At 44.2% G+C, this 13,566-nt stretch overlaps 1 protein-coding gene across 1 annotated transcript in view; it reads right to left on the minus strand.

Annotated features, from left to right (window-relative positions):
* Positions 1-910: 910 nt before the first annotated feature.
* PPFIA2 (PTPRF interacting protein alpha 2) overlaps positions 911-13,566 on the minus strand; it is a 624,013-nt gene continuing 611,357 nt past the window's right edge. The window contains exons 32-34 of the mRNA XM_026648822.1: positions 8,476-8,635; positions 7,081-7,172; positions 911-2,235 (exon numbers count right to left, since the gene is read on the minus strand). Coding sequence (XP_026504607.1) covers positions 7,114-7,172; positions 8,476-8,635 — 219 coding nt within the window. The 3' untranslated portion in view covers positions 911-2,235; positions 7,081-7,113. The remainder of the gene's footprint in view (positions 2,236-7,080; positions 7,173-8,475; positions 8,636-13,566) is intronic.

Consider the following 13,566-nt stretch of genomic DNA (forward strand, 5'->3'; position numbering starts at 1 on the left):
GGACTAAAGGAGTGTAAAATGATGATGTGACATCAACCATGGCCATCTTAGGTTGGCTGAGATAAATGTTCCAAAATCTAAATCATACATAAGGTAGACACATCTTTGTGAACTATACCAGCCAAAGAACACCCTAAAACCCTGGACACTTGGTCAGGATAGCTGAAAATGGGTTTGAATGGCTACCACAGTTGCAAGTTTTTATGTTTTTCTTGAGAATGGCAATCTAACTCAGCAGCAGGGGGAAATAATTAGACAGAGGCTCTGGGTCAGAACTGTTCACATCCAGCTTTAAGCATTTATGGGTTTTTCCTCCTCTGATGTTCCAGGGTAGAAATAAGAGATGTAGGGGTTAGTCTTCTACAGGCATGTAACTTCTTGTTCAGTTCACAGGGATTTCTCCTCTGTGTTGCTCCTGGTTTGGGCTGAGACCATGCAAAAACTGCAAACAAAACAATAAATACTGGACTGGAACATAATGAGGGGTTTGCTCAAAAGAGACAAGAACTACTGAAAATGTTGGAGTTTGCACTGTTTTTACTTATTTACATTTTTTCACTAAAACAATCAAAAGGGGGGAAAACATTAACATGAAAGCTAGTTAAATCTGAGGAATTTGAAGTAATGTCTTTATACTATAGCTTTATTGTCTTGACAGTCTGATCAAATTCACCATATCCTACAAATAAGCAAGTTTAGTGCTCCCTCTAGTGGCAGACTCAACATTAAGTTCATATTGATAACAGTCTCTGCCTGGGAAAAATTTCTTATGCTTTGAGATGTGCCAGTCATCCATACTGCTTTTCCATGCTACCATATACCCAGCCTTATAGATATTAAACACAAATAGCACTGAATATTTTTATTGACAATGGGGGAGAAAAATCTGTCACCATTTGATTGACTGAAATCTGTCAAATGAAAATAGACAATAAAACAAATGTTTAGGTACGTGCAAACACTGCAGATCAAAATGCTAAAAGAAATAACTAAAAGACAGATCTTGAGATAGTATCAAGCAGCAGAAAATTAGCAAATAGATCAATGACATTATTAAATAGGTTTTACTTTGAAACTTCCCATATAAACAAAGAATAAACAACACTAACACCACCAAATAAAGCCACAGTAGGTAATAATTGCTCTTCTAAACTTTTATACACTATATATTATCATTCTGTCTTTCAGTTATTTCCTCTGATAAAACTGACTTCCAAGAAGTCTCAGCAAGGCCAACTTGGCTAAAAGCATAACGTTAGACAGGAATTTGTCTAATGCCCTGTTACAATGAAGAAATGGTGGGGTTTGGCATTTTTTAATTTTTTTTTAATAGAAAACTTGAACATCAGCTTCTTTGCAATGTTCAGATTTTTACATCCCACGCTGGCTGGAACAAAAAGGTGGCTCTTGGTAAAGCAAGGTTCTTCTTGGTCCACAGGTAACACAGGAGAATGGTTTTTTTTTAATACATATTTTTTCGGTAATTGCTTTTGACTCTTGTAAACAGTTTTGTTGTTTTTGTTTTTAAAAGGAGAGCCATCACAGTGCTTTTCTACAGGTATTACAGGTATCTGATATTTCTGCTTGACTTTATAGGTCCATTTTGGCTCCAGTTCCAGTTTAAATCATCCTTTTATACTTCATCAGAGGCAGGTGTTCAGCTTTAAATATTGACAGATTTTTAAGTAGGAACAGGTTTAAGCTTCTAACTCGGCTAAACATATTAATTTGACTGTTACAATCAAAAAACTATAAAAATGGTGGAATGGAAAGATACAAACAGTATTGTTGACACTGTATTGTCAAGTGTTTGCACTGAGACCCCATGTACCATAAATTTTATTTTTAAAAAATCATATTTATATCCCTTTACATACACATTTTAAAAGAAATACACAGTAAATACGTAGATGGCTAGTATATTACAATAAAACAGATGAACAATGTAAAAAATGAGTGGCTCCAGTGGATAAAACCATTGGTTGTGCACTACTGCCAAATTTATGATGACAGAGATGCTTGGTTTTTTTTGTTTTTAAAATGATTTAGGTATTTTATTACTCTTGTATTAAACTAACCAATAACTTAATACATGAAAAGAACATCACACTTTTTAGCTTGATAAAACTTTGTGTTCTCTTCCCTATTACCCTGTTCTTGAAGAGACCTTTCCTGCTCCTTTCCCCTAAAATAGTGGTAGTGCACTTCAGGTAAAGTAGAAGAAAGAGATGATATCTAAAGACAAAAATAAAAAAAACATTAATTAGCAAGATTCTTGATTATATCCTTTTTGCCCAGACTTGCTTTACAGTGAGACCACTGGAAATATCATAACACTTCATACTGTATTTCATGTTTTGCTAAAACTTGAGCTTGAGCGAGAGATTAAACTTTCATTTATTGTAAATCTTACATCTTTTTCTGTGTATGTGAATGGAATCTATTTGAGAGAATGGAATTTAGCTGTAAATCTTCACATTGTTTAATCGTTTAGTAACATGTAGAAATTAGTTTTCAAACACTGAAATTCAAGCAAAAACTACAATATATTATAGATTTAGAATATTATAAATTTGAAGGCCATATGAGGCCTTCCAGTATAAAAAAGTTGTGTACACTTCAAATCTTTACATACACTAATTTTTATGTCCTCCATCTTGCAGATAGTCAAGAACAGACAGCATTAGGGCTCCACATACGTGAACCAAGAAGCAAAAGCTGTTAGTTATGTATGAAATCTTAGTCCATTCACTGCAGAACCTACAGTTCTTTTGTCTCATTGTGCCTAGAAGCTTAAAGTCTGCACATCAGTGCTCCTTCCCCTAATTCAAGTTCCTTCTCTTTGGGACCAAAGAGAAAAAAATATTCCAAGAATCCAGAATTGCAGATTACTTGAGTAGAAAGAAAAACAGAGGGAGAGACATAATTCCCTGTTTCAAGCTTTGGAACTTTCTCCATGGGTGAGAGAACCAGAAAACCCATCGCTCCACCTCCCATTTCCAGGGCTGCTCAGAGGATTCAGGGGGTCTGGGGGCTTCGGCGGCGGGGGGGCCCTTGCCGCCAAATTGCTGCCGAAGACCCGGCACTTCGGCGGTGGGTCCCGAGGCACTTTGGTGGCGGGGGATCCTTCCGCCGCCGAAGTGCCGGGTCTTCGGTGGCAATTTGGCGCCGAAGACCAGGAGCGGAAGAAGCTCCGGGGGCCCAGGCCTCATGAGAGTTTTCTGGGGTCCCCGGAGCGAGTGAAGGACCCCTCTCCAGGGGCCTGGGGCAAATTGCCCCACTTGCCCCTCCCCCACCCCCACCCCGGGAAGCCCTGCCCATTTCATGGGGCTCTCGGGTACCATTTGCTTGAGGGTTGGGTGGTCTTGCATGGTCTGAGACCCTCGAGCATGCAAGTCAGCCACTTCCTGTCTCCATGAGACGAGACAAGTGTGTATGTTTAGTTTACTCCTACTATTTCTTCATGTGACTAAGCATTGGGAGGGAGGTTGTCATTCGTCCCTATCTTGGACCTTTGTCTAATCAATAGGGAGCTGCCAGAGTTGCATATGAGTAGTCATCCTAGGTCCATGCTTCACTGTGATTTCCTTTGTTCAGTGGAGCTGGAGTACATCTACCTTTGTGTCCCTATCCACCTAGGATACCGGTGCTTTGTTTGAGCTATGAGACAGTGTTGCCAGTTCACACCCATCTTTTCGGGACTCTCCTGCTCCCTCAGTTTTTTATGAAGATTGTGGGAAAGGATACATCTCTACTTGGGTGTTATCTGTAACCAAGTCCCTTTATTGTCTCTCTCAGAAAAATCCACTACCCACCACTAACTGAGCAAGTGTTGCACATCTTAGCTGTGAATGGTCCTCGCCACCAGACTAATAAAGGTGTTTGTCTCCTGAGCCAGGTTACAAGCCCTACTGAGCTTTCATCCTGATCCTGACCTAGTCAAGTTTATTCTTTGGCACGTTGGAGCCTGTGAGAATCTGGTTTCGAGGTATCCCCTTCATCTGCAGTTGCTGAAGTCTTTCCTTTTGTCCAAATGGCACTCATCCCCTTCCCTTGAGGAAACTCTTCATGCCTTAGGAAGCTTGGTTCGCCCTACTATAGTGTTCCGATTTGCCTCACATGTTGCTGGAACTCTAATTTCTACCCTCTCTGAACCAACTGTATATCGCCTCAGATAGGATTAGCTTGGATTTGGGTACTCTGCTGAGTCAGTACCACTGTGGCTGTCACCCCTTTTATGTAGACTAATGAACCTTACAAGATCAATATACCACTAACGGTACAATGCAGCAGAATCCTCCCCTTTGGTTTATAGAGCTTGTTTGCAGCTACAGTGATCACATTTGCTTTTGTCTACATTTTTATTAAGATCATTTTCTAGCCTCCTTGAAATTTTTGCAGTTGCATATAATAACAGTGAGTGAGACCATCTGAAAAATTACTGTAGCATATTCTCGCTATAAAAAGTGGACTGGAAATTAATAAAACCAGTATTATATTCATAACATTTTAGTCATTCACATGTTAGGGATGGGCAACTGGAAATTAAAGGAAGAAATTATTGATCCTTCTCACTGGAAAGATGACTTGTAATAAACATGTAATTGCAAAAGACTGGTCAACGGCATTGACCCAACAGTCATCACTCATACTCAAGGTAATAATAATATTCCTATAGAGTATATTAAACTTATTTTTATACCATTTATTTTTATAAATGTATTTTGTTTAAAATACAACACAGTACAGCTCCAGTAATTTTTTGCTGCTGCTTATCTATTTTTGGCTTTTGGGTTCTCGGGCAATAACAGAGCTCCAGCAGTAAGAGACTGACTGGCTAATTGTAAGTTAACATATTTTTCAGCATTTGCAGTCCCTGCCCTTCATGTATTCATTGTAACTTGAAGCTCTTTGGGACATGTCACCGTAAATTACATCCATGGGAGGCTTACAATATTTGGGTAATTTTAGTTGCATGCCATTGTAACATTTTTTAAATTATGATTTTTGCTTTTTGCATTATGCCTTTCAAGCTTAAAGCAACACATGCTTAATGCCTGCTCCCATTGAACTGAATGAGAGTTTTGTCATGAGGTAGCACTGGGCCCTAAATGACTCAACCATTGTTCTGTGGGTAGAGATGGGCTGTATTGTCATCCTTGGAGGATCATGCACTGAGGATATTAGAGCACAAGGTTTGAAACCAGATCTGAATTTTTCCTAAGTGATTCAGAGTTTGTCCAGAAGGGAACATTAGAACATGTAGGTTGATCTCCTCTATGTCTCTGACCATTAAGTTTCATCCAGTTACCCCTGTATTAAGCACCAAGAAGAGTTTGGCTAAAGCATATCCCTCAGAAAGTCTTGATCTGAACACATTAAGAGATGGAAAATCTGCCCCTTCCTTTGGTAGTGGACTGTTCATTATTTCCCAGGACTTATAACATTCTAAGCCCCTCAATTGCTATTTAAAAAAAAATCAACCTGACAGAAATGCTTCCTCCCCATCCTCCATATAAATATTTACCAGCCTGAGGTGCAGGATGGGTCAGACTCGCTGCTGAACCTGTAACAGTTTTTTGCTGTATAAAAATGATGTGAATTTTATTTTACTACCCTGCATGGCTAGGAAACGGGAGATTTTCAGCTTGCCTAGAACTTGCCTAACTCTCATTGAAATCAGTGAGAGTTAAGCCCAGATCCTCAAAAATAGTCAGGTACCTACATCACCTGGCTTTACAGGTGAAGGGCTACAAAAAAATTCTTAATGTTTCAGTAACACACATGGCATATATAGAACAATGGTTGTGTGGTGTAAAATTTCTTTTGAATTCATTGGGGGAAAACCTACGCATCTCATTTGCGAGTAATGCTGTAATCCAAACTCATGGTTCAATATACTATTGTGTATTTTTATTCTTTCTCTCTGTACATGTATATAGAAAGATAGAGACAGCTAAACACTGTGGTGACAGGTGCTTTATAAATGCCTATGATTATCTGCTGAAACTTAAAATGGAAAGGAAAACTGTTATTTAAGTAAAATTAGCATGAAATGGTGGCATATTAATGGAAGTGTTCATCATGTTCTTATTTTTGCAAGATTGATGATTTGGTAACAAACAATATATTTTCACACAGCTGTACTTTGTTCAGAAATGTATTTGTACAACTAGTACATGTGTGTAGATGACAAATGATGAGATATTTAAGTAATAAGAACTACTACATATGACCTGACCCCTGTGTATATCTAGTCCAGTATCTTGTCTTTGCCACTGTCGACTATCAGGTGCTTTGCGGAATGTGTAAGAACTTTCATAACTGATAATGTTGGAAGACCTTAGCCACAGGAGATGTTTTGTTCTAACTCATGCCAGCCACCACCCAAATGATGTCCTAAAGCGGGTTTATAGCTCTGACTTTTTCTAAAGTAAATCTAGTGTAACTGTTCTCTCTCATTAGGCTCCTCTCTAAAGTGAAGTTCCCCAGTTTCTTATATGCATGTAAATTTCTCTTTTGTACACCATCATCTCATCCATACAGCGAGACCCTGAAGTTCCTGTCAAATTTTCTCTTCTTCGGGCACCAGAAGCATTTTAGAGAAAGCTATCATAGAGGCCTGACTCTGTGCCTTTCTCCTAATTAGCTGAATGTAGGTTCTAAGACCCTGCCGGCACCTCCCTATGTCCCTGGTACTAATATGTACCATGACCACAGATTCCTCCTGAGCTCTCACTAGAAATTCACCTGGATGTCTCAACACATTTTCTTGGTCAGTATCATCACAAGCTATCCATCTTAAACAGCATCCTTATCTCTTGGCGGGCATGACCAGTTTATTAGAAGGGATGCCCGTGAAAGAGAGGGAGATGTTACTGTTTGAGATGGGAGGTGGAATCAGAGGCTGGCATCCCCCAGACTGAGCCCCACTTACGTAGGATTTTTTGGTTTTTTTGATCAACTAGACGTGCTGGGGGCAATGGACCGCATCTTGGCTTTCATTTCAGTAATGTCAGTGAATACGGGGTATAGTGTACATTTATACAGCCTCCATGATGGCTTTTTGTGAATACTCACAGCAATTCAGTGCTGGCTTCCTTGCTAGCCTTGTCAACATGAGTATGTGCGAACTGTAGAGCTGTCTAACCTCTGCAATCGTGATGAAGCAACTGCAAATTGGAAAAAAACCCTCTTTAGAATAACGAAGAAAATAAATTAATATATTTTCCCTCCCTGAAAGTGTGACTGTTAAATTACTATGTAGCTCATTCTGTCCAACCTTCTGGGTTTGGTCTGGTCTATAAAACTCATTTAGTGTTGCTACATGTCTGAGATACTGTTGAAAATCTGACTGCTTCAGGAAAAATAAGAGGTTTTCCAACTTACTGATGCCATTATTATTGTTAATACAGCATCACAGGTGTGCACTATAGTTTAAAACAAAATAATGTCATATCACAGGAAGGTGGGAAGTATGGTCCTGGAGCCTGGCTTAATGGACACAGAATTGAGAGTCAGGTAGCCCTGAGCTCAATTGTCATGTCAGCAACAGACTCCCTACCCTATGCAAGTCACTTAATCTACTCAGTGCTTTAGTTCCCTAGCTGTAAAATGGGAATAATACTTTCCAACCTCATAGTGGTGCTAGGAGGATAAAATCCATTAAAGATTGTGCGGTGTTCAGATCCAGTGGTGATTAGGATTATGTAAGTACCTACTTAGATAGTACCTTTATTCATAGCTGGAAACCACCTTTGAAATTGATCCCTTCTACCCTATGACTCTGCACTAGTGCTAAAAAGTACAGAATAGAGAAAAGCATGAACATGAGCAGTGCAGTCAATGGAATTAGTGATGCGGTTAGTAACTTATGCCATTTGTGCTACTATAGAAGATGTTTTTTAAAAAAGATACGCTTCTCGTACATGGAACGTAGAGGGATATATTTTTATACCAAATTCTTTAAACAGCTGCAAAAAATAGTAACTTCCACCAATATACCAATTATTTTGAAGACACAGAAAATTAGAAGCATTTTCAGGTAGACCACAAACACTATCAAGAATGAAATACTATTCTGTGGTGAAATGAGTGTATAGTGTTTCTTTTTCTGTATAGAAGGGCTAGAGGGAAAATTAAGACTGGTACTAGATAACATTGTCAATAACTGCAATTTGGCCTTTGCCTTCTGTTTCCCCAGGGTCTTGATATTTAACTGCTAGCAACCACAGTTAGTTCATCATTAAGCCGAGGGGTCAGATAGGACAATAAAAGTAATAGTACTGAAAACTGAGATTCTGGAACACAACTTGAAAAAATGGGGGGGGGGGTGTTCACCATGTCACTGCATTTCCCTCCCCCAGTTGAGCCCTGATTAAGCCTCTATTTTACCTGTGACTATACTAAACTTGTTCAATTCCAGGCTTAGTGCTAATTGCCCAAGTTCATGTTAAGTACCAAAGCACTTCATACCATCAGTTGTCATTTTTCGTGACTGCCCTGATGTTGTAGTTAATCTGAATCCAGCTGGAAGTGTTTCTGAGGAGCCAGGCATCATGCTGATTCCATGGACCTCACGTGGAGGAAATTGTCTTCGCCAGGAAGGGCCACGTCTGAAGTTCTTGTCATCGCTCTGCCAATATAAATGTTTGTATTCGATAAAACTAAATTAAATTCGTGATTAGTTCTCTGAATGGTTGATTCTTCTCCAGCTGTTAATTTTTTTTTCTAGCAAATAGATTACTGCATGTTTCATGCAATCCAATAAGAAGAAAGTGTATGTGAGACATTCAAAGTTTCTAAAGCAGTTGCTCTTACAAGAAATACTGGATCAGAGGTGTCAAGTATCAGAGGGGTAGCCGTGTTAGTCTGGATCTGTAAAAAACGATAACGAGTCCTGTGGCACCTTATAGACTAACAGATGTATTGGCGCATAAGCTTTTGTGGGTGAATACCCACTTCGTCAGACGCATGTCATGATACATGACATGCGTCTGACGAAGTGGGTATTCACCCACGAAAGCTTATGGTCCAATACGTTTGTGACTCTGGATCAGAGGGTTTTTCCTTGAATCTTTTGCATGATACACTATCAGGTTTTTTTTGTCTGCTGATGTAGAACTTTCTTAAAAATCAAGGAGGCATAAAGTATCGCCACATAGGCTGTCTACTGAATTCAAAGGCAGGAAATATTCATCAGATGAGGAGGAATAAAATGATAGAAGAACTGAATGTTTGGATTTAAAAGCCGAATTCAGTTAAATTTCATGTCTGATTTTACTGTTTAGAATTTTGGAGTCACATATATATTCTTTTTTCAACATAAATTCCAGTCACCTGTCATATACTGGAATTTATTTATTATTTTTAAATAATTTCAGTTTACGTGAACATTTGTACCATCTGTTTGTAACCACATGCAGAAAATCCTAGCTGGAAATACTGAGTCTGATAAAAGAAAAGACTAATAGTGTGGGTTCTTCTCTTGGTGGATCTGTGCCAATTTGCATTAATATTAATGAAAACAACATATGTGTACCGTACCTAGAGGGAGATATATTAAGTCAGCAATTTATAAACCACTTATCAAATTTCAATAAGTGGTTCTTGCATAGATTAATATTGGGTAAAAAACGAATAGTGAAATCCAGTTCGAAACCAGTTCAACTATCAGTATTTTCTCACAACCTGCTTTAAGGAACAAAGTATGGTTCTGAAAATATTTTTCATACATCCTACTCCTTTTAGTCTATCAAGCGGAGTTTTGTCTTCCCTGATCAGGAGGCAAAGATCTGTCAATCAGAGATGGTATATAACTAGAGCCCTACCAAATTCATGGTCATGAAAAACATGTCAGGGACTGTGAACTCTGGCTACTGCAGGGGAGACCAGATTTCACAGAGCTGGGTAGTTGGAGAGTGGTGACTGCAGGCCAGGAGCACAGCTCTGAAGGCAGCGCTGCCACCAGCAGCAGCGCAGAAGTGAGAGTGGCATGGGGGGGAGTCATCACTTTTTGGGGGGCAGGGCTGGCCTTACAGGTGGGCGAGTGGGTGACAACCCAGGGTCACAGAGGGGGGTGCCGTGGTCACACACACACACACAGCCAATCCAAGGCCCCTTTAATTCTTGAGTGCTGGGCCTGGACTGGGAAGGGGCAGGGCTGGGGGTGCCCCAGCTTGGGGTTCCTACTCCAGGCTCCAGCTGCTAGTCCCAGACAGGCTGGGGAAGTACAGGCCTTCTTCTTCTTCTTCGAGTGATTGCTCATGTGTATTCCACAATAGGTGTGCGTGCTCGCCACGTGCACCAATGCCGGAAGTTTTTCCCCTAGCAGTACCCGTAGGGGGGAGCGCCCCCGCGCCCCCTGGAATGGCGCCCGCCTGGCGAGGTATAAGGAGAGCTGCGTGCTCCCCCCACCCTCAGTTCCTTCTTGCCACCAATGAAGGTGTAGCGGAACTGCTCTGCTCCAGCTTTGCTGTAGCTTGTCCCCAGAACTGTTCGTTGCGTTCAGCGTTAGTACCTGTAGTTAGTTAGTTGTTTAGTTAGTTAGTGAGCCCGGGCCGGGACATGCCCCATGCCCCGGGGTTTAAGTCGTGCGGCTCTTGCAGGCATTCTATGCCAAGAAGTGACCCGCACGCAGATTGTTTGCGCTGCTTGGGAGAAACCCATATCAGCAAAAGGTGCAAGATTTGCAAGTCATTTAAGCCTTGGACCAAAAGAGAAAGGGACATTAGGCTCTGAGCCATCCATGATGGAGTTGGTGCTGGCGCTGCCCCCGACCCCGGCATGCCACTCTGAACCAGTACCCGGCACCACAGTGTCGGTATGCGGCGACCCTCCGGTGCCATCGACCAGCTGGCACCACTCCCTGTCCACGGGGCACACCAAGAGGGCCAGGAAGACTCCCTCTTCCCAGCGGCATTGAGAGAAGTCTGGGACAGAGGCTAGACCCATGTCGGGCAGTCCTCGATCCCCACCGGGCCCCAGGCCTCTGACTCAAGTTTAGCAGAGTAGCCCAGCCCTTTTGGGACAGGCCTCTCTGGATGCCATCCATGCCTGAAGTCCTCCAGGCAGCCTGGGACATCATGTCCATGCCGGTGCTGGAGCACCGTCGATGTCGGCCCCGCGCTCCAAAGGCAAGCCGCTGCTGGGATCTCCACAGTCGTCTCCAGTCTGGTACCGGTCTTGGTCGAGGGAACATTTGACGCCGATCACCGCCCAGTGACCACTCGGGGCAGAGTCCAGGTGGATCGCCCTCGACGCCGACCAGAGTGTCTGGCTGGATCCCATCAGGTCGGGACTCTCAGCACCGCTCATCCTCAAGGAGCGAATATCAGCAGGACCACAGCGGGCGTCGCCGTCGGTCCTCATCTCGGAGAGGGTACCGCAGTCGGTCATGGCATGGCCGTTCGTGGAGCAGCTATTACCGTCGGTGCCGGTCGGCCACGTTGAGATTGCGGTCCTGTGGCCGTCGTAGATCCTGGCACCACCGCTCCTCCTGGTCCAGAGACAGCAGCAGATCTTATGCCACCCCGGTCTCCATTCGTAGCGGTCCTTCAATGGGCCAGGCCAGCTAACCCGGCCAGGCAGCCCCGCCGGTTCCACACCAGGTGCAGTGGCACTGAGCGTCATGGCCGGCCCAATGGTACCAGTGGGCACCGTGGCCTCCAGCGCAGCCCCCGGTGGGCGCTCGCTCGGTGGCTGGAGGTTCGGAAGCACAGTCAGCCCTCCTTTCCAGACCCCCGAGAAAGGAGTCGGTGGGACGTATGTCCTCGGCACCGTGCCCAACCAGGTGGTGGACCCTCCAGTGCCAGATGACACCCAGAGCACTGCACCGGCCTCTTCGCCCTGCCCAGAGTAGGTGATTGCGGCCCCACCCCCCTCCATCCTGCAGGAGGACTTCAGGGCCCACCAAGATCTCTTAAAGAGGGTGGCAGCAAGCCTACATCTCCAGGCAGAGGAGATGGAGGAGCCCTCGGACTCCCTGTTTAACGTATTGTGCACATCAGCACCAGGTAGGGTGGCCTTGCTTCTCCATGAAGGTGTGGCTAAGATTTCAAATGCCCTGTGGCAAACACCAGCCTTGTTGGTCCCCATCTCTAAGAAGATGGAACGCAAGTACTTTGTACCCACTAAGGGGCATGAGTACTTTTATACTCACCCAGTGCCCAACTCCCTGGTGGTTGAGTTGGTCAACCACAGGGAATGGCAGGGGTCAGCCAGCCCCAACCCCAAAGAACAAAGACTCTCAGAGACTGGACTCGTTTGGGAGGAAAATATATTCATCTTCACGCTTCCAGTTATGAGTGGCGAACCATCAGGCTCTCCTGAGCCTTCCATCCACCGGTGCAAGGGCACAGGGTATTTTCCCTGCTAAGACTGGCCAGTTCCTTAAGGGTTTGGATCATCTTTTTCCGTATTCTAAACCCCCAGTCCCACAGTGGGACCTAAACCTGGTGTTGGCTCATCACATGTGGCCCCCGTTTGAACCACTGGCCATGTGCTCCTGATCTCACCTCTCGTGGAAGGTGGCCTTCCTGGTTGCAATCACGTCAGCCAGGCGAGTCTCAGAGCTCAGGGCCCTGACCTCCGAGCCGCCATACATGGTCTTTCATAAGGACAAGGTCCAGCTCCGCCCACACCCCGCGTTCCTCCCAAAGGTGGTCTCCGCCTACCACATGGGTCAGGACCTTTTTCTACCAGTCCTCTGCCCCAAGCCTCACGCATCCAGTGTGGAACGCCATCTCCACACGCTCAATGTGCGGCGGGCTCTGGCTTTCTACCTCGAGTGGACTAAGCCATTCAGAAAGTCCTCACAACTATTTGTTGCCTCGGCTGAGAGTGCGAGGGGCCGGCCGATCTCCACTCAGTGGCTTTCCAATTGGATCACTTCGTGCATCTGTTCCTGCTATGAGCTGGTGGGTGTCCCCCCGCCACCCATTGTGAGGACACACTCGACTCGGGCGCAGGCCTCGTCGGCTGCCTTAGTCGCCCACATCCCCATCCAGGACATTTGTAGGGCCGCCACATGGTCTTTGGTTCACACATTCACCTTGCATTATGCAATCATCCCCCAGACCAGGGATGACACCAGGTTTGGCAGGGCTGTCCTCCGTCCTGGGAACTTGTGAACTCCTACCCACCTCCAACAGATATAGCTTGGAATCACCTATTGTGGAATACACAATATGCAATCACTCGAAGAAGAAAAGACAGTTACCTTTCCGTAACTGCTGTTCTTCGAGATATGTTGCTCATGTCTATTCCACATCCTGCCCTTCTTTCCCTCTGTCGGAGTTGTCTGGCAAGAAGGAACTGAGGGTGGGGGGAGCCACGCCAGGCGGGCGCCACTCCAGGGGTCGTGGGGGCATTCCCCCCTACGGGTACTGCTAGGGAAAAACTTCCGGCACCGGTGCACGTGGCGAGCATGCACACCTATTGTGACTTGAGCAACACATCTCGAAGAACACCAGTTATGGAACGGTAACTGTGTTTTTCTCTGCATGGGCCACTCCCGGGGCCAGATCAGACCCTCCTCCAGGAACCTCCTCTGGCTGCAGGAAGCTC

Source organism: Terrapene carolina, unplaced genomic scaffold (genome assembly GCF_002925995.2).
Source record: "Terrapene carolina triunguis isolate 2854851 unplaced genomic scaffold, T_m_triunguis-2.0 Scaffold68, whole genome shotgun sequence".
In the NCBI taxonomy this organism is placed as follows: domain Eukaryota; kingdom Metazoa; phylum Chordata; order Testudines; family Emydidae; genus Terrapene; species Terrapene triunguis.